Genomic DNA, 20384 nt, shown 5'->3' with positions numbered 1-20384 from the left:
TGCACATACTTCTACTCCCTCTACTCCCGAAGCCACTTCTACTGCTTAGCTTCTGGTGAGCATGGATGCCTCTTCTTTGCGGTTCACCGAGACCACCATATCTCAGACTGTGGCAACCACTTCTGCCTGAACGTCTACAGTGGTTCCGACTGCTACTCTCGAAAAGAGAATCCCACCGGTGATGACCAAGGCAGCACATGCCCTAGCCCCAGTGCCACTGTCCGTGGCCAAGGTTCCAGCCATGTTGCTTTCCACGACGCTGGCTCCTACTGCGACATAGCTTGTGAAGTTTTCATTCTAGGGTGTTCACTTTGTCCGTCCTTAGCGCCACTCGCAACCTCGACCTCCAGAAGAAAGTTGAGCACCCTTTGGTCACTCCATCCACAGTCGCCACGTCGCAGCCCGCTACTTTCACGACACGCTCTGGGTGTCTGGTACGTTTCCCAGACTTCTACAAGCCCCGAGAGTTCTCCGCTCCGCAGGGGGGTGATGTGGCGACACACTGTGCACAAACTGGCTCAGCCAGCGTGACTCGATCGCGTGCTGCAACGCGCGTTTGATAATGGACAGCGCCACCACTCTTTCACCAGAGGCTGATGTCACCACAGGTAGCTACAAGAGCCAAGCTGCCAGGCTCGCTACACTGATTGTTTTTCTAACCTCATGAGGGCAACGTCAGCATGCTTGCCCTGCTGCGGCTACCACGTTTTTAAATGATCGTTACATTTTATGTTGGGATCCATCCTTCATCGACTCTGCATTCCACGCTGGCTAAAAAATATTGGGGATGTGCAAGTTATCCAGGTACAGTAAAACCTCGCTAATTCGAACTCTGATAATTCGAAATTTCGGTTAATTTGAAGAACTTCTGCGGTCCATGTTTTTCAATGCAAATTTTACCGGAATATTTGAACAGCCCATGAGGTTTTATTTGGATAATTTATAATTCCCACCGACAGCAACAAACGTGAAACGGCCTTCCGTCGACGCTTATCTCGGAGGTCATAATGGTTGGAGTACCAGAAACGGGTTCAAATGTGTTTTCCGTTTCATGTTTTCCACATTCGCGTTTTTCCATTTTCTACCGTTTTCACGCATTCGGTTTCACGTTTTTCACGTAGCTCCCATGCTTCTGACCATTATTCTTGTTTACTTCGCCGCCTACGCCTGCCTGTATTGCGTGTGATGTCCTGACTGGTTTTTGGACTTGCGATGTCGAAGTACGGAATGCTGACGCTGCAGCAGAAGGTGTCCTTGATCGAGGAGGCAGGGAAGTCGACGTGCACGAAGACCTGACTCGTCAAAAAGCACAAGATGCCCTTGTCGATGCACTCGACCATCTTGAAGAACAAAGGAAAGTTGCTCGAGGCATATCTTTCAAAGGTACCGGGACGTTGAGGTAATTTTGATGAAGTGGCTGCAGCACGCGAACGCAGCTCATCTTCCTGTGAACAGCACCATTCCTCGGGAGAAGGGCAATGACCTGGCACTGTGCCTTGGCCATGAAGGTTTTAAGTGCAGTAATGGTAGGTTCGCCCAATTTAAAGAGTGAAATAACCTTACACACTTGACTGTGTACGGGAAAGGCGGCAGCGCCAACTCTAACGTTGTTGATGACTTGCAGATGCGTATGCTGGCACCGCTGTTTCAGGAGTTTGGCAAGCACGATGTCTGCAACTTGGATGAGGCAGCCTTGTTCTACAATATGCTTCCCACGATGACATGTGGTGCCAAGGACACCACTGTCTCGGAGAGAAAGCAGCCCAAGGAGGGAATATATATTTTGTTTGCTGCGAACATGTCTGGAAGCGACAAGCTTCCACTGCTCGTAATCGGCCGATCAGGTAAGCCTAGGTGCTTTAAGAACGCACGTCTTCCTCCAAGGGATGTTGTCACGTACAGACATAACAAGAAGGCCTGGATGACGGCGGCGATATTTGAGAAATACTTGTGGTTCCTCGACCGGAAGTTTGCTGCCGAAAGCCAGAGAGGACTCTTTGTTATTGATAATTGCTCGGCCCACGGGGACATCAGAAACCTGAAAGCCGTCAAGATCCTCTTCCTCCCAGCAAATACTATGACCATGTCAAGCCGATGGACCAAGGTGTCATCCTGCAAACGAGGAAGATTTACCCCCACCACCTATTGAAGCGGGTTCTGCTTTGCTACGACAACGGGAAGCTTGGTGCAATCTGCTTGGTGTGATTTGTTTAATTGCCTTTGCCTGGAAGGGAGTTTGAGCCAAAGGTGATCAAGCGTTGTTTTGAACACGCCGGGTTCCGCAAACAAGGTCGCGAAGATCTTGATGAATATTGCAGCTCGTCCAGCCTAGACGACAATGGAGACTCAATGTGCGCCCGGATCACTGACTCCGGCGACAGGGAGGGGCTAGGCTTAGTGGAGTATTCCAGTGTTGAGACGGGTGTACAAACATACGCTGATGAGCACAAGGACGTCACGGGCAGTGGGCAAGTCGGCGATGATGGTGTCGATAACGAGCCCGCCGGCGCTCTCGCTTTGGCCTCAGTTGTCGATGCCATGGACATCTTCCGCAGCTTTGTGGAGTGAAGCGGTGATGACAGTGGAAAGCTGAGTATTGCGAAGCAGGTTTGAGAACATGGCACTTGGGGCGGTGAACTACCGCAATAAGCAGACAGACAGACAGACATACATACATTTATTATGGTCCAGAAGAATTTTTACCCCACTTTAAAGGGGCAGAAAAAGTAAGCAAAAAAAAAAACGCAAAACAAAAACTTATCGAGTCATTGAAATCTGAAGTTCACTAGGGTTTCACAGTACTGGGCAGTTTTTGCTTTAGATCGTGGCAATGCACTGCGTTGAATGCTGTAATAGTTTTCACTCATAGCATTTCCTATCATTTAGTGTTGTCCTAATGAAATGACAGTATTATTGAATACCTTTTTGATGAATGCATCAATCGCATAACGAAAGCTTCCACCAGAATGGACTTCCTTTACGAAGCACACTCGCCACCTCTTCGGCAGTCATACGATAACTGCTCGCACGTAACACCCAAAGTGTTACTGAAGGTTAGCTGCAGTGTGTTGTGCAGAAGGATGAACAGAAGTTGCTAAGGAGCATCTTGTTATAGTTGGTCCTGTATTCAGTGGCTGTTATAAGGACCATGTCGTCACCCTAGTTCATAGGTGCCTTCTCATTTTGCTAACTTCATTTTGCTGCCAGTGAATCCACACATATTATTGTGAACTATCCTACTGACACAATTGTAAACGATTACACATCTAAAATTTATAATAAAGATAAACACATATGTGCATTCGATTACAGTAATTTGTTTACGTGTGCTTATTCATCGTTGAGAAGCCAGCCCTCTTATTAAACTTTGATGCCCAGGCCCTGCCAGTCTTCATGTCTCTGAAGAGTAGGCTGGGAGTTCTTTCTTGACTATTTTGTGGGTCACTGGCAGAGATTGACTGCCTACTCTGTTCATGTCTGCTGAAAGCTCTGGAACAGGTTCAGATTAATGATGCGTGGTGTCACATGAAAAATTGCTCACACCGTAGTTGAAACTGCTGCACCACATGTGGAGAAACTATGCCCCAGCAGCATCATTTTAAAAATTTAATATTTGGCTTCACTGGCATTACTTTATTAATTAAATATATTTCATGCACTTTTAGTGCACAGGATTTTAGTCCCTCATAAAACCACCTCTCACTATTATTGATCAGTGTCTAACTGTAGTGCTGGCACTCTCTGTCCCGCCCTTAACCTTGTGCCATAACCACCATGTATCATTATCAGCAGCCGCAGCGCAGCAAAACTTGTCATGCATGCAGCATGTGCAAAGCAAATGTGGACTATGCAAAAGTGAACTCGTATCGTGTTGCTTGTTGATTTTAAAGTGTAATCCTTTTATGATTGTTCCTTGCAGCTGATGCCTCCGCTGGCGATGCTGGCAAACCCCATCAATGCTGTGACTACCAAGTTTGTCCGCACCTCGACCAACAAGATGCGCTGTCCCATTTTCTGCGTAGTGGTGAGTAGAACAGCAGCTCATTATAAGTATTATAGATTCTGTAGATACCCACTGGAAACTTAGGCATGAAGCGCAGACAAGCCACTTAAAATTGGTTTTTATTTGTGGGCGAATTTTGATCAAACTTCTAACCTTTGTGCATTTTCACCTGCTGATTTTAAATATGCGGTTACTTTTTCTGTGCAACACATACTGTATTTACTCGTGTAATGAACGCACTCGCATAATAAACGCACCCCCAACTTCAGTCATCAAAATTTAGCTTCCCCCTCCCCCCTGTGTAATAAACGCACCCCTTACATTCATCCGCTGCAGTCCTGCTAACTGACACCTGGCGTCTCCTCACCCGTTGGACCTATTCTGTTTCTTGATAACTTTGCCAACCTCCCTCAACCACCTCGGCTCGCTTCCTCCGCCCATTACCGCATGTCGTATTGCTTTTTTTCTATCTGTAGTAAACCCATACCCTACATTCATCCGCTGCAGTCCCGCTAACTGACGCCTGGCGCCTTCTCACCCGTTGGACCTATTCTGTTTTTGATAACTTTGCCAACCTCCTTCAACCACCTCGGCTCGCTCCCTCCGCTCGTTGCCGCATGTCGTATTGCTTTTTTTCTATCTGTGATAAACGCATCCCCTACATTCATCCGCTGCAGTCTTGCTAACTGACACCTGGGGCCTCCTCACCCGTTGGCTCTCTTCCGTTATTTATTACTTTGCTGACCTCCCTCAACCTCCTCGGCTCGCTCCCCCCCCCCCCCCCCTTCGCCCGTTGCCACGCCAGGAAAAAATGAATATTTTACAACCTCGAATTAAATTAGGACGTACGAAAATTTATTTGTAAAACCCAATAATAACTTCAAAAAAATGATTTTTATAAAAATCATTCAATAATATGTAACTATATACTAGTCCTGTTGCACTTGCCAATTCACCACCTTTTTGACAAAAAAAAAAGAATTATTAAGGTGGTCGAGAAGAACCAGAGATATTGTTGCTCCAATATGACACTATCAGAAGTACCACATCAGGGAACCAGGTAAAAAAAAAAAGTTTGTTGAAATGTTTTATTGTGCAGCCCCCGCCGTGACAGTCCCATCAGCGCGAAAATATCATTCATGAATGTCTGCCCGATGCCAAAACAGAGCATTGCACGCGTGGATAAAATGTTTATTTCAAATGCATCGCACGACTTGTCACCATCAACTCTGCGTGAGGTGCATGCCTTCATCACTTCACCACAACAGTCGCACTTCACTATCAATTTCTTAGTGAGCACGTAATCACGGTCACCCATAACTAGTTTCACACACCCTCCACATACTTTGCACCACGCTTTGCATCGTAGGGAATCAGCGAGCAGCCCATTCAGGATTTCCAAGGCTACCATCAAATACGAAGCTATAGTGTCTGCGGCGAAGGCCAATGACTCGTTGCTTGCATCGGGGAAAACCCCAGTCTTTTGCGCTGTTGCCGGTGCCAACTCTAGGCGATCAGGCATGACCTGCTCACGAGCACTTAATTGGGCTATGTCCCTGCTCGTGACAGCTTCAGCATCAATTTGTACAAGGCGAGAAACGACGCTAAGAATTCTGTCGTGTTCGGCCGTATTGCTGTCGGTTTCATTATTGCAGGTCACTTGCAAAGCCGGACGGCGGCATGCCCTTATCCTACGGACTGCTATCACTTGCGCCAACGATGTCGGATGCGCTATTTGCTTGCTCATCAGTTGTAGAGCGGTGCGATACCAAGCCTTTGTGGAGCGGACCGCAATCACCTCCATTGCCGTTATCAGGTGCCAAAGCAACAACGCTCGCTTGCTGATTGGTTGCGGAAACCTGTGAGGTTGCGAAAACCGTGCCAGTAGCCCTTTTTTTTTCTATTTTGCCTCATCTTCAGTCGATTTGATACACTGAATGGAACTTTCTTGGTCCTCCAGGCACGTTCGTCGTAAGATTGTAACCTAAGCCAAAATGGAGCCTCAACTAGCCAAGCCAAGTTTTCAAATGCAGCGCCCTAAGTCAATGAGACAACGCCATTTTAGCCACGCGATCGGAAGTGGCCAATGACAATGTGTTACGGCTACTTTTTTTCTTTTTATTTGAGAAAGTGGCAAGCTCAGTGTTGTCCAATTGAGCAATACAAAAAGCCAAACGCGCGAGCTTTTCAATGATACCAAAATGGCTGCGTTGGAGCGAGCCGTGCAACTGTTAAGGCAGCAGAAATAAGCACGTTTTTTTCCACATCTTCAAGGGCTAGGGGCATGCCAACGTATCATTGATTTACTGTTACGCCGCTAATACGCGGAATTTTGAAACGAGAACTTGCACACAGGTGCGTGATGGTAGAAAAATAATGAAAATGACTCTTTTGGAAATTATGTTTTTGGGCAAATTTTCATGTTTCAAGAGCCATGTCTCCCCTTAGTATAGGTGTTCACTGCCAGGGAGTCCTCTTCTCGTTTGCGGCACAGCCAGGAGAGCAGCTGATGAGACGTTATGTGGTAAGGCGATAAGAAAGTGCACGACCTCTGGCAGTACAGTACGCGCACTTTAAGAGACACTTCTTTTGTCATATACGGGAAGTGTCTGCTGTCTGAAGGTCCAACATGGTTACCAGGTGGCACTGCTCACGGCCTTGCCCTGGTGGCAACAACAGAGCTCAGAATCTGGAGCTCTTTGTTAAACTGAGTACGACAAGCTTCAATTGACCGGTTAAGCAGCCATTCAGATGGGACCATTATTGTAGGATTGTGCTTGGGCTGTCTACAAAGTCATTTTGGAAAGAGATCAGTGTTTTGCTCGATTGAAGCGGATATTCAAAGTTAGCAGCCATTGCAGCACCTTTATGGACATATGCCATTTTTTTACATAAGCATGCCCCATCTCGGTGAACTGTGTGTATGCTCTGCTCCATGAAGTTGGAACCTAATTGCACTCTGCACTGTTTGTTGTACGCCTCGCTAGTCTGTTTTTGTTCCGGATACGCCTTCGGGATAGCGTCGTCTCCTTCTTGTGTGTCGCCTCTTTCTTGTGTGTCACGAGGTCGCAGCTGTCTAAAATTCCACTACTTAGTGACGTTTTCGCACACGTTCTGTGATCACGGGTTGCTAAGGCAGCTGCAAGCGGAAGTTCAGTATAGTTAAACCTACTTATAACAAACCTCCATATAACGAATTCCTCGATATAACGAAGTTTTTTCATTCCCCACCATTACTCCATAGAACCACATGTATTTGCGAACTTTATGTAAGAAGGTAACAGTGGGAGACAACCGTGATATAATGAATTTTCCCCACGGACAATCTAGGATTTTCACTCTGCATTTTGGTACGAGCATGCATCTTCAGCAGCTTCCCCACTGCCGACGAAGCGCAAAGCGGCGGTGGCGCGCACGGCACACCAAGTGAGAGCGAATGTGAGCTCGAGGCAGGCAGGCGAGTGTGCCCCCCCCCCCCTCCCACTCCAGACCAATATACATAAAAAAAAAAACTACTTTTGCATGTTGGCAGTGCCACGCTTTTAGTTAGCGTCACATATGTGGGGCCACGCTGCATATGGTGGGCGCTTTACCGAATAGTTTCTGCTGTATTCGTGCCTGTGTCCTTGTCGTTTGCTCTGCGTTTTCGACGCCGTGCACGTGTGTGTAGTTTCACTGTGCGCGCATGGTGTGGCTCCTGATGCCATTCAGCTTTGCTTTTCTTTTTATTGTGATAGCAATTATATGGACAGTCTCGGCAGTTTTTTTGCCGCCTCCGTCAATCTCCGTATGTGTATGCGTATCTACATATATGAAAACGGAAGAAAGAAAAAAGCTGCCGCACTTTGCGTCCAGGTTGTCGCGATGCATGCGACAATCTTATCTCCCACGCATACTTTGCCCCGCCAGGGGGGGGGGGGGGGTTGCTAGATTCTTGTACGGGCACGCTTATTCTTTGGTGAGGAGAATTGCGTGCCTTCAACTTTGACTGGAATGATTGCGCTTAGTGGCCGGGCACACAAAGATCACTTTGCTCGCTGCACAGGCGCTGTTTGCTAAAAGGGTGCGCTTTTCAAACACAGCGAAGTAACAACTGGGGCACTTCTTTGTTCACTGTTCCTGTGATTTGGTTTCGTGCCTCGTTTTTGTTTGAACAGCGCGTTAAGTGTCGAGCGGTAAACAATAGCTCGCTCTCGTCCCGTGTATGTTGTTTTCATGCGTTATTTGTGTGGGAGCAGCACGCTGCACGTTTCCATCGCATGCTGCATGTTTCAATCTGCTTGGCCTTTTCAGCGTTACATTCCAAGTTGTTGCTAATGCATTGAATGCTTTGCCCTTGCGGCGAAACTCTGACTTTTCTTTTGTTCATTTTGGACCACCATGTCATCACCTGCGAGGGGATGTTGAGATTAGGCACTGATGGAAACTCTCAGAGACCACATCGAGGACGGTTCTTCAGAGGTCGACTCGTCACGCGCTTCTGTCTTGCGCTGTGGTGCGAGTTTGCAGGCTGGTAGCTTTCCCGATTAGCCGATTAGTTCTGGCAGCGCAACGGCTCATTAAATGCAATGCAATGCAGTAGCAAAAAATTGTAATGTTATAACAAGTAAGACTGGCAGCCAACTCTTTTTGATTCGATATCGCGGAGCTCCTACAATTTGTTGGTGTGAGCAAATACGGCTGCTCCAAGGAGAAGTGCTCTTTTCACACAGTCCCTTCACGTTGAAACCGCACTGATACTCGCCGAGATAGCAAGCGCGCCAGGGGTCGCGACTGCCCTTTTAATCCAAGCTCATTATTGCTATTTGAGCAAAGCCCCCGCCCCGTCCCCGCGTTGTTTTAAACTCATTTAACACAGGTGCTTTACTTTATGCTTGAGCATTCAACGGCAGTTTTAGCACGCAGGAGGTGGTATCTTATGCACTTTCCAGGCGACGATAAGTATGGGACGACTCATTTCATCCCTGCTTCAGCAGCGCTCGGGTGCTTTTACACGCGCAGGAAAGTTCGGATGTGGGGGGGGGGGGAGGCATGTTATCAATTTGGACTTGTTACGAAACATGGTGGTGATGGCGAAAACCCGCCGAGAGTGTCCATATAATTGCTATCTTAATAATAAAGCAGTTCTTTACCGTAAAATGGTCAACCACGATCACTAAGGATAATCCTAGGCAGTTCATGGTGCAGTATCACAGAAGAGAGGAGAAACCTCGATGCATCGGTGGCCGTGGCTGTTGATAGCGCTTTGGTTTGCACATAACGTGTCATATGGTCAATGCAGACTATAATTCAATGGTTGTTGGACCGAGAAGATCCACTCCAACCATTTCGAAAGGAGATGAGGGTGACGTCAAGGGGTGGAGGAGACCAACGAGGGTAGTACTTGGTCGCTTGAATTGCTGGCATTTATCAAAACTGGCCACATATTTTTCTGTATTGCGTCGCATGGTAGGCCAGTAGAATCAAGCCAGCAGGCGGTGGTATGTTTTGGCGAACGCCAGGTGCCCCGCTGATGCGTCGTGCATAGCATAGAGTTCGTGCATTCTTAAATTTTTGGGGACCACTAAAAGAAGGCGGGCACCATCAGCGTAATTTTTTTTCTATAGCAAGCCATCTTGGACGATAAAGCCATGGCTACCTTTCGGTTGAGCAGCTGAGTCAAAGAGATTATCCAAGCTGCGGTCGTTGCACTGTTCTTCACGGAAGGTGGCAAGCTCAGAAAGATTAGTATCGTTGATGGCAGCTAGAAAATCATCAAAATTGTCGGCGTCACAAAGAGTGGTTGGTAGGGGAAGCCTCGAGAGACAGTCGGCGTCTGCTTGATGGCGGCCACCCTTGTAGCATATTGTAAAGTTAAATTCCTGCACTTGCAGCACCCATCGCGCGAGGTGAACAAAAGGGTCGCGGAGACCAACCAACCAACATAGTGATGGTGGTGAGTCACGATTGGGAAGTGCCTCGCCTAAAGATATTGCAGTGTACACATATTCCGAAGGAGTACGGCCATTAGCGTGGGTCTGGTCTTAGCGAGCCAAAGAGCACACATTAACGGTCGCCGGGGCGAGAACACAGTACTGCTCAAGGTCGCAAAACTATTGTCTGCGGCAACACCAAAAACGCAGTACAGAGCCCGTTGCAACAGGGGTGGCGGAAAAGCAAATGGGCTTATCCACGTCCCGGGCGAAAAGTACTACACAGGTTGCCGTGAGCATGTCTCCTTGGGCTGAGGTGATTCACAGGGACACCGGGACAAAGGGCGCGGTTGCTCGAGCGAGGGCTAAAGCGCTCCCGTTGGCTTCGGTGCAATACGGGTCGGCGTAGCCTGGCCACGCACTAAGACACCGCACTGCTCTTCGGCCTAGCATTCGGAAGGGGGCAACAAAAGGTAAGCGTTCGCCGTGGGCACAATGCGCCGTTGGCAAAGTTCGAACGAGCCCCAAACAAAGGGAGCTGACGGACGGAAAAGAAATGCGTGCGTACCCCTTGTCGTCCTGGAGAGGTTCTCTCTCACTCCCGACGCACGGGCGCGAAACGTCCCGAGAGACTCTGCGCACGGCACCTCACTCGACATCCGCTACCAGGTGAGAAGGGTTAAACGTCACTCCCCGCGTTTCCAATGCGACAGACCATGGAGGAGGGGACTCATGTCGGGACATGAGAACGCAGATAGAGGCGACAAAGCCCGCGCGAAAGTGGCGAGCTAGCCTCGATTCCCACAATATAGACGGAACATATGCACAGCAAAAACCACAGCGAGGCACTCTTGTTCAGGTAGGGTGCAATAATTCTCGGCCTTGCTCAACAAGCGACTTGCGTAGGCGATGACATGCTCGGCGTCATCAAAGCGCTGGATGAGCGCAGCGCCGGGACCGATGCCAGTCGCGTTGGTGTGCACTTCTGTCGTGGCAGATAAATCGAAATGGCGCAGTATGGGTCCAGACGTGAGAAGGAACTTAAGTTCACAAAACGAGGAATCACAACCCGCTGTCCAGATTAAATCCTTATTCTTGCACAGCAGTGAAGTCAATGGGTAGGCAGTATCAGCAAACTTGGGCACAAATCGACGGAAGTATGAACAGAGACCCGAAAAACTCTTTAGTTCACGTTGTGGCTGTGGTTGTTTGAAACAGCTAACTGTAGCAACCTTCTGAGGGTCTGGGTTCATACCATGTTTGTCTACATGACCAAGTACAAGTGCTTCTCGCAGACCTAAGTGAGATTTCTTGGAGTTCAGGGTAAGGGCAGCTTGTTCAAGGCATGTTTAAACAACGTCAAGTCGATGGTTGTGCGCAAAAGTGCATCCAAAAATGACGATGTAGTCAAGTTAACATAAACAAACCTTTCCATTTGAGACCACACAGTACCGTGTTCATAAAACTTTCAAATGTTGCGCAGGGGCGATGCACAAACCAAACGGCATGACATTGAATTCAAATAAGCCACCTGGTGTGACAAAAGCGGTTTCCTCTTTGTCGACGGAATGCATAGGTACCTGCCAATAGCCCGATCGGAGGTCCACAGATGAGAAGTAAGATGCCGAAGGAGTCATTCGATAACGTCGTCTATACGGGGAAGCGAATACACATCCTTTTTCGTCACCGAATTCAGACGCCAGTAGTCGACGCAAAACCTCCAGGACCCGTCTTTTTTCTTCATGAGGATGACCGTGGCAACCCTGAGGCTAGAAGAGTCTTGGGTGACGCCCATAGCCAACATGTCTTCCACCTGTTTGGCGATCCCCTTGCGCTCCAATGCAGACACACGGTATGGTTTCTGCCTTATGGAATGCATGGACCTCATGTCAATCCTGTGGTGAGTCCGCCTATTGGGAACATGAACTTTGGTAACGTCCTGGGTGAAATCAAACAATGAAGCATGCCTGCTAAGGACGCTGACCAGGGTTTGACGCTTCTCAGAGGGTAGTGCCTTGGTAATCATGTTCAGAAACGGCGAAGAGTCTTCAGGGACACCAGGGCTAGTCTCATGCGCACGGGATTCTTTCGAGGCTTCATTGCTTAAGGCGTCAATATTAAGACTTTTATTCGCTTTTAACGGGGCAAGTCGCATACCGCTTGGAAGAACAACAGATTAGTTAGATAGATCTGACACCCAAAATGTACTTGCGCCACTGGCCACAGAGACAATACAGCGAGGCACGAGCACAGCCTTCTTTGCAACGATTGGATGCATCGGCTCAACAATAGCATCAAATACATCGTTGTCAGCACCAGCTAGGGTAACTTGAACGCTGGATAACGAACGGGGTGGTACGACGGAATCTTGACAGACAGCGAGGGTGCGCGAACAAGTAGCAGGTTGGTTGGCAACAAAAGGAGTGACAAAAAGCTCGCCGGTACCGCAATCTAGAGTGGCGCCGCACTGTTGCAGAAAATCTAGACCGATAATCGCAATATGCATTGATTTAGCGAGCACTGTGAATTAGGCTTGATAGACGTTATTAGAGAAATAGACGTTCGTGGTACGCACACCAAGAGGTCGTAGCAATTTTCCACTCACAGCACGAAATGTGCCCGCATTATCCTGCTTGAACATCACCTTACGGCCTAATTTGGTTTTGAAATTTTTGCTGATAACGGAGACACTTGCTCCCATGTCCACTAAAGCTGTCGTTGTAACATTGTCCTCAGAAACACAAATCTTTTTATGAGGCATGGTCACTGGTGGAGGCGTAGAGACTTGTAGCTGAAGATAACTGGCGACCTCACCTCCATCGTTCGCGCTGCCTCGTTTCCCGGTGGCGGTGAAGTGAGACGTCGTCGAGGAGATGGGGATCTTCAGTAGCATGAAGGTGGTGGCGTCAAGCTCTGCACAGACGCCGGTGAGTCACTGCAGTGATTTGCCCGATGGTTTGGCCTGCTGTAAAAGTCTGAAGGCCAGGTTGTCTCGTCCACGTGCTGATTGCTGCGCCCGTAGAAACTGCGTGGTTGCCTATAGGACAGTGCTGCCGTGTGACGGCGATCGAGGCAGAATCTCGCGACATGACTGCAGATGCCACAGTGAAAGCATATGGGACATTCCCGAGGTGCGCTGATGTCAGCAGAAGAATGAATGGCCCGGCGGTTCCATACCTAATAAACAGTAGGTGGTCTAGCATAGTTTGGCTTGGCCCTCGAGGACGAGGCGTATAGTTGTATTCATCAAGGGAGGCGGCCTTGATAGTCGTTGCGCTGAAGTCGCAGGGAGGAAAGCGCTCTCGGCCATTAGGTGCAGGCCGAGAAGCCGCCCCACGTAGGTCGAGCTCTTCACGCACTACTTGTTGAATCATCGACGCGAGATTCGATGGGGCTGAATGCACGTCTACACTGGGGACATTAGTGACGTTGTGCAGGCGGCCGAACTTTAGTGTAATTCGCCGCGCTTTCAGCACTTCAAACGTGCGGCAGTGTTTGATGACATCACTTACACGCTCCAAACTTTCTTTTGCGATGAGGAACTGGTAAACGTTTTCTGCGACCCCTAATGACCAACTTGTCCTCTTCTGTCATCCAGGGGTCCAGTGCCTTGCATAACTTGAGCACCTTCTCGATGTATGTCGTGCATGTTCCTCGGGGACTTGCGCTCGTTGCATAAGAGTTTGCTCAGCACGCTTCTTCTTCGCTGCCGGATCCCCGAAGCACATCTTGACTTCATCGACGAACTTCCGCCACGTCGTCAGGCTTTCTTCATGGTTTCCAAACCATACGGATGTGGTTCCATTAAGAAAGAGTCCCACATTGTTGAGCTGGCTGATGGCATCCCAGCCATTAAACCACCTCGCCCGTTGGTAAGAGCTGAGCCGTGCATCAACATCTTCCCCTGCTTGTTCAGCGAAGGATGGTTGCTGGATGTAGGGCTGCCACAGAATGCGGGAAGCAGGTGGCTCATTGTCATTGTTGTCGTGAGACGCTATCGCAAGTGGCAGACCACCAAGTCGTCGACTTCAGTGCAGCTTCACGTATTGCGCCTCAGCGGTCGATGAGTCGTCGTTCGTCGGGGGCGCCGTTATCGTACCCAGCACCTCTCATCAAAAACTGTTACGATGGGATGTGTTTATTCAAAAACGAATGGCGAAGGGTAGCCGCGCCGACACCGAGCTGCTCCAAACAGACCACTTCGTTCTCTTCTTCCTTCCTTCACACGTTGCCGCTTCAGTGTAACAATATCACTTTGGGGTAAATCTGGTCACTTGATCAGCATTAAAGGCTAGTAAAAACCACCAAAATTTTTTGTGTTTATGAGAAAGCAAAACTTCTAAGTAACAGTGATGTATGCCCCAAGCCGCTAAGAATACGGAAGTCTGCTTCTAACCCTGCTGTAAATTTTCATTAGGTTCGTCTCAGTGCGCCCTATCATGCGAATGTATGGAGCTGGCTTTGTGCCTCCCCTCTCGTGCGCATGCCTGTGATCTTCATCCAAAAGAGCTCTTTCGTAATTTCTTCCAATGCGAGAAAGGCATCACTTGAGGCTTGGCACCCGATGGATCTCGAGCAGCCCCACCCCGTTGTGTTCCTCATTTCAACTTCTGCATTAATGACTCTGCAATAATTTGATAGAATTCTTGTAGCGCAAGGCGAAATATGAAAACAGGACATGATAGACGGAGAGGATAGAGCGCTATCACGTCCTATTTTCGTATTTCGCCTCGCGCTACGAAAAATTCTTTCAAATGCATCACCAACTAGCCCACATTGCTACTCTCGACAACCATATTTATGACCGATGAAGGGAAGCCCGCTGCTGACAGTTGGCTGATCTGGTCATAAAAACTAGAGTGCATGTAGTGTGGGCACGACTTTTTCAATGCTGATTCTAGGCAATGTGAAGCGATTCCTTTTTTAACAATCTTAAAGTGCGCAGAATCATACTGCACATGAGTGAGGTAATACCGACAAAAGTGGTTACTGTGCACAGAATCATACTGCACACGAGTATGGTAATACAGACAAAAGTGGTTACGATCCAACAGTAGCTTGAGGTCTAAAAACCGTAGACAGGTCTCTGTGGGTACATTGGTAGTGAACCTTAGTCAGCGTCCATATTCTTTAAAAACACTAAGCACAGCATCTCAGTAAGAGCACTCAGCTTCAAAATTGGTTTCATTGGCACACACACTTATCCAAGTAAAACCATCCTCTTAAAAATTCAAAAGGTTATCAGGGGGTGTAGAGGGGCACCTGGTTGTGTAAAACAACTAAGAAACCATCAACATATCTGAAGCTCCTCATAAGCTTTCCCCCCCACTTAAGTTGTTATCCAACATCCTATCCACATCAGCTAAAGAAATATCACACAGAACCAAGATGACACAGGAACTTGCCCTACCTGCAGTGACAAGGAACAGATTCCTTGTCACTGCAGGTAGGGCTCATCATCAAAAGTAACAAGTGACATCAAGATCAAATTGTGAAAGTGCTAAAAAATTTTCCACGGATGCTCTCCTGTTCAGAAAGAAACGTCACCGTTCTCTTCTATGCACTATTGAATCGAGGCCAAAAGCTTATTATGAGGGGGGCACTGAAGAAAACCTTTAACAGTATAATATTTTCAACGAATAAGTGTGAATGTCAGCCCCTTCTGCCACAATGTCTTTCTGAGTGCAGAGCATTTTAAGGGCCCGCGTTGTTGTAGGCTGTCATTGTATGCTGCCGTTGTCATCTTAGGTGGCTTGGTGTCATGCAGGCAAAACCAGGTGTAGCACAGCCATGTAGAGCGAATTTGCTCCAAAGGGAAGTGAGGAGATCATAGCCTTGTAAAGAATGCATGTAGAGGGGTTAATTTCTATTCGCTTCATGTTTGTAACCAGTGGCAGGCGCATTTGATATATTCGAGTTTTTTGTGGTGAGGACCTGGCACGTTGGCTCCACCGAGCTGTCCCAGCCCAAAGCTTTCACGATTACATGACATCTGGTGCCACAGATGCACAAGCTACCTCCAAGCACTAGCGTCAGGGCGCCACCCATCTAAACGGTGGTTGCAACTGAAAAAGTTCTGGTTGTGGTAAGAGGGAATCTGAAATGAACATTTAAGCCATGTTTAGGTGTAGCTCTAGCCTTGACAAGCTGATCAGAATTTTAAGTATCTTCAAGACGGGAATGCAGCTCATCTGGAAAAGTCGTCGCCATTGGATCAGTCTAGGTCGCACGTGTACATTTTAGATTGTCAAATGATGCAAGAACAACCAACCCAGTTAAGGGGACGGACTGGTATTAGGGACCGAAAAGTGACAAAAAATTTCATTTTTTAGAATTCACATATTTTGTTTTTGGAGGTATTTTTGCATCTTTCTGCAAATTTGCACCCAGTAGGAAATGGTCCTTTTTTCTGTGGTCATTTAACTGTCCAGATTCTTGGAGACAAGACTATGTAGAACCTGCAAAAAACGGGAGCATACTTCGAGGCTTCTTTACTATTTGCCAGTACCTGTTTCTGAAGCTCTACTATCAATTTATAAGGCCTTTTAGGAGCATTGCAAAACATGCACGTCGTGATTGGTGTTTTTTTTGATGAAACGGAGTGTTATCAGTTTTTTCTATTTTTCTCAAGAAAGTAAATTTGCGACTGTTCAATTTTGAGGCCTCAATATCTCTGCAGCTAGGGCAGGTATGCCAATAATTCTTTTTGCAATAGAAAGCTGTACATGCATAGATTGCAAGTATGGGAAAAGAATTAAGAGCACAAGCTTTTTTAATAAATTACTCATCAAAATTGTAAAACAACTTCAACTGCTTTTTAAAATTGAAAGTTATTTTTGCTGTAAAATAATGAAGAAATGCCAAAAAAAAAAAAAAAACCTCTTGCATACCTTCAATCTCTAGTCATTAGTCTATGTTGGCATATTTTAAATGCCACTTTTAATTGAGCACTTTTTATTATATGGCGGCCTTAAGCAATAGGGGGTGAACTTAAGTTATCTCAGGAACAAGATGAATTACAGGAAAAGTAATTGCATATTTGAAATCAGGATAAAAAGCTGCACAAGTCTGTGCAGTTTGAGCAAGATCATTGAAGAAATAAACAAAGAAATGTCTAAGATGAGTCTTCCCCTTTAATCGATTCAAGAGGCTCTTTGGTAAGATATGCAAATGCATGGAGTGATAATACATAGTTGCGAACCATTGTGTTAAATCCTCACATACAACAACTGTACTGGGGAAGTTAATCGAGATAAATGGCACAGGCGATCTCAGCGACACTTTCATCCGACCTACACTTGTGACAATGCTTCAACTGCACGCCATGGATAATGCGGTTACGTACCTCCCAAGTGCGTGGCTCTCTTCGTACGCTCCATTCGAGGCAGTGAAATGCGTACAGCTTGTTAACAGGTTTGGCAAGTTTCTTAGGCGTTGTTTTTCTGTGAATTCCAACAGACTTGAAGATCTCATGAAGCGGGCCACAGCCTGAACAGCCCTATCCGATACATTCTGTCAGGGGTTATTGCAGCTGGATACAATCGGGAAAAAGCATACTCGAAATCATTCTTTTGTTCACTGCCGCTTGAATGAACTGCAGAAACGCATGCTCTGTATGCTCCATGACCCAGTGACATACTTACCTCACACGAGTATAACAAAATCCTTTTGACACGTCTAAGGCTTCTGTAGTTATATTAACTGTGTAAACCCTGCAAAATGCTCCGCATATGACCATGCTATCCACAACAATAACAAGTGTTTCGGTAAACATTCTACGCCCCCATACAAGGCTTATTCATAAAAAATGTAGTGCGGCTCATTACAACGCGAAACACTTTACAGAGCTAATCATTTTTGCTGGGTAAGCCACACCAAAACATAACCAGTGAACTGGCGTTGAAGACAAGTTCTCGGTCACATTTTATAGCTGCAGCGAATTCTTTGCGATGGTCTTTGTAAACAGAACAGTAAAGGGAAAAAAAAGCTTATTCTATCTTTCTTGTGCTTTCCCACACAAATCACCGTGACAGCTTGTCGGTACGCCGGTTTTCATTTCTTGCACAGTGACAAACACAGCAGCAACTGCCATAGGCACTGCACTTTTGCCTATCACGCGAAAGTAAATGCCCAACGACACTGCTACCGCATTTTCGTGATGTATGTCCGATGAAATTTGTTTATAGCCTTCACAGTGCTAAAGAAACTTAAAGAAAGGAGTATAGGTATATACTTTCCAACTACGTATCTAATAGTAGCATCAGGAATCTAAAATTAGGCATAAATATTTCTAGCCTTCATGCATTTTACACCAATCTTTCTATGATGAAATTAAAAACTATAAATTGACCTGATGTTTCGGAACTGATTCGGTTCCTTCTTCGGGGGTGGCTGTTTGGCCAGCTTCAAAACTAATGACTTTTCTTTGTGGTGTCCCTCCTCTCCAGCATCCTTCTTCCTGCCGTTCTTGTTGCTATGGTGTTTTCTCTACTGGTTTCGTGCACGTATACACTCAATAAGGCTCCAGTTGAGCAGTTAATGTTTCCAGGTTTTGTTTAAACATTCCAGGGCTCTAAGAACTGCCTTTTTGTGTGGCTATTTTTCGTGTCGATGACCAAGGTGTAGTTGAAATTTATGCGATAGTCTATTTCTTAGTTGTGTTCTGTGAGAGCGATTCATGCAGTGTTGAAGCTACGCACATTGTTTTGAGTTTGCCTTATCCTTTCCTGGAAGTTTGTGGCCTGGCAATCGGTTTACGGAACCTCATAGACTAATCTGGGTAATCTCTCCGACGGTGTTTTGGTCAGGGATTCAATGGGAGCTAAACAAGCTATTGGATGACATTTTCAAGAACCACTCAGAATCAAGAATGCTTTACTTGCACCTTGTATGCAGAAACGGTGCTGTGCTGGGATTCTATGGCTGTCCAAAGATCCACAAAGCGGGGATACTGGTATGCCCGATAGAGGACATTAAAGCATCCCTATTTTGCATGCTGTCCGAACATCTACACAGGACTCTAATACCACTAGTGGGGAAGACAGCCACACATGTAAGAAACGCCACCCATCTTGTTCAGCGTATGGTGGAAGTGACAATCGGCATTGACGAGATCCTTCTATCGCTAGAAACTTTTGATTAACAGAGGTTGGAGAGTTTTTTTTTTTTTAAATGGTCATGGGTTCGTTGTAATGGATGTTGATTTTAGACACCTGGCAGATTTTCTCACACAAGCCTTTGCGTGTGGACGTGTCTCTAACGTAACTTTGGAAAAAAAGATTCTCGAATAGAAGTGAGCCAGTTCAAAAGGTGTTCAGTGTAACAGGCATAACACGTGGTCACTCTGGTTTTTCAGTGGACTCCTGAGGGCCGCCGCCTCATCACAGGTGCATCAAGTGGAGAGTTCACCCTCTGGAATGGACTCACGTTCAACTTTGAGACCATTCTGCAGGTAAGGCTACCTGTTCATAAGCAGGGACCATTGTCAAGTGCACACAAGCTTGACGCCAAGTTTTCTAGACTAGCTTTCATGATGCCTCCAGGACATAGTGATGACAAGGTAGATCAGTGGGGTGCATCACTCAGTGCACTGTCTTATAGTATTGCAGAGAGTAGTACAACTTGCGTGCCGTTGTGGTGCAGTGGTTACCATGCTCAGCTGTTGACTCGAAGGGGGTGGGTTACATCCAGGCTGTAGCGGTCGTATATCAACAAAAGCGAAATGCTAGACCGAGGCTCGTGGGCTGCGATGTCAGGGCACGTTATTAAAGACTTGATATTTTGAAATTTTTAGAGCCTTCCACTACAGTTTCTCTCATAATCATATCACAGTTGAAAGCACAGCTGTGGGAAAATCTGCCTGGTAGTTTCATGAAAGATTAGTGTTGTCGCCCACCCAAAAAGCTGCCATTCACTGGGAAGACACTGCTAAAAAAAAATATGTGTGATGAGCAGTGGTTGTGGCATGCTGTTGTGTCTGGTTCATCATGGCGACGGGGAAGAAAACTGCTAAATTATTTGAATGTTTAATGTTTGGGGAGGCCTGAAGATGCTCAGTGGGCCAAAATTCTCAGTGACCTCCCCACTGCAGTGTGCCTGTTGGCTCTTGAAACTTCACGACTCGGCAAGTTATCATTTGACCTTGTTCAGGCATCAAACATGGCAACAGTGCCTTCCTAGGCTTGAACAAAAAAACAAAATCAATGAGTTGGATGCAACTCATCAAAACTTAAAACTGCTTCATTTTTCTGGTAGCTTTGTGCCATCCTTAGACAAATGGCAGTTTTTCTCTTTCAGTTCGTTTCATTAATTGAGAAAAAATGTAAAAGAATACTGGTTTGCAAGGTTAGGTTCAAGATAAATTGCTAACCATCTTTACTGGTGTCTTTATTAAAAGCCACACTCTTACCCTGCGAGCAGCTTTGTTAAAGTTGAAATAAATGCAATGCCTACTTGTCAGCGTTGCATTT

General features: G+C 46.7%; 1 protein-coding gene across 6 annotated transcripts in view; it reads left to right on the top strand.

The window, feature by feature from the left end:
• LOC119167658 (WD repeat domain 33) overlaps positions 1-20384 on the top strand; it is a 325197-nt gene that overhangs the window by 43232 nt on the left and 261581 nt on the right. For all 6 annotated transcript variants that reach the window (XM_037419187.2, XM_037419193.2, XM_075891074.1 and 3 more), the window contains exons 4-5: positions 3920-4024; positions 19271-19366. In XM_037419187.2, the coding sequence (XP_037275084.1) occupies positions 3920-4024; positions 19271-19366 (201 nt within the window). The remainder of the gene's footprint in view (positions 1-3919; positions 4025-19270; positions 19367-20384) is intronic.

Source organism: Rhipicephalus microplus, chromosome 3 (assembly GCF_043290135.1).
Source record: "Rhipicephalus microplus isolate Deutch F79 chromosome 3, USDA_Rmic, whole genome shotgun sequence".
Taxonomy (NCBI): domain Eukaryota; kingdom Metazoa; phylum Arthropoda; class Arachnida; order Ixodida; family Ixodidae; genus Rhipicephalus; species Rhipicephalus microplus.
Note: the sequence above shows the minus strand (reverse complement) of the source record. Positions and strands in the feature narration are given on the sequence as shown.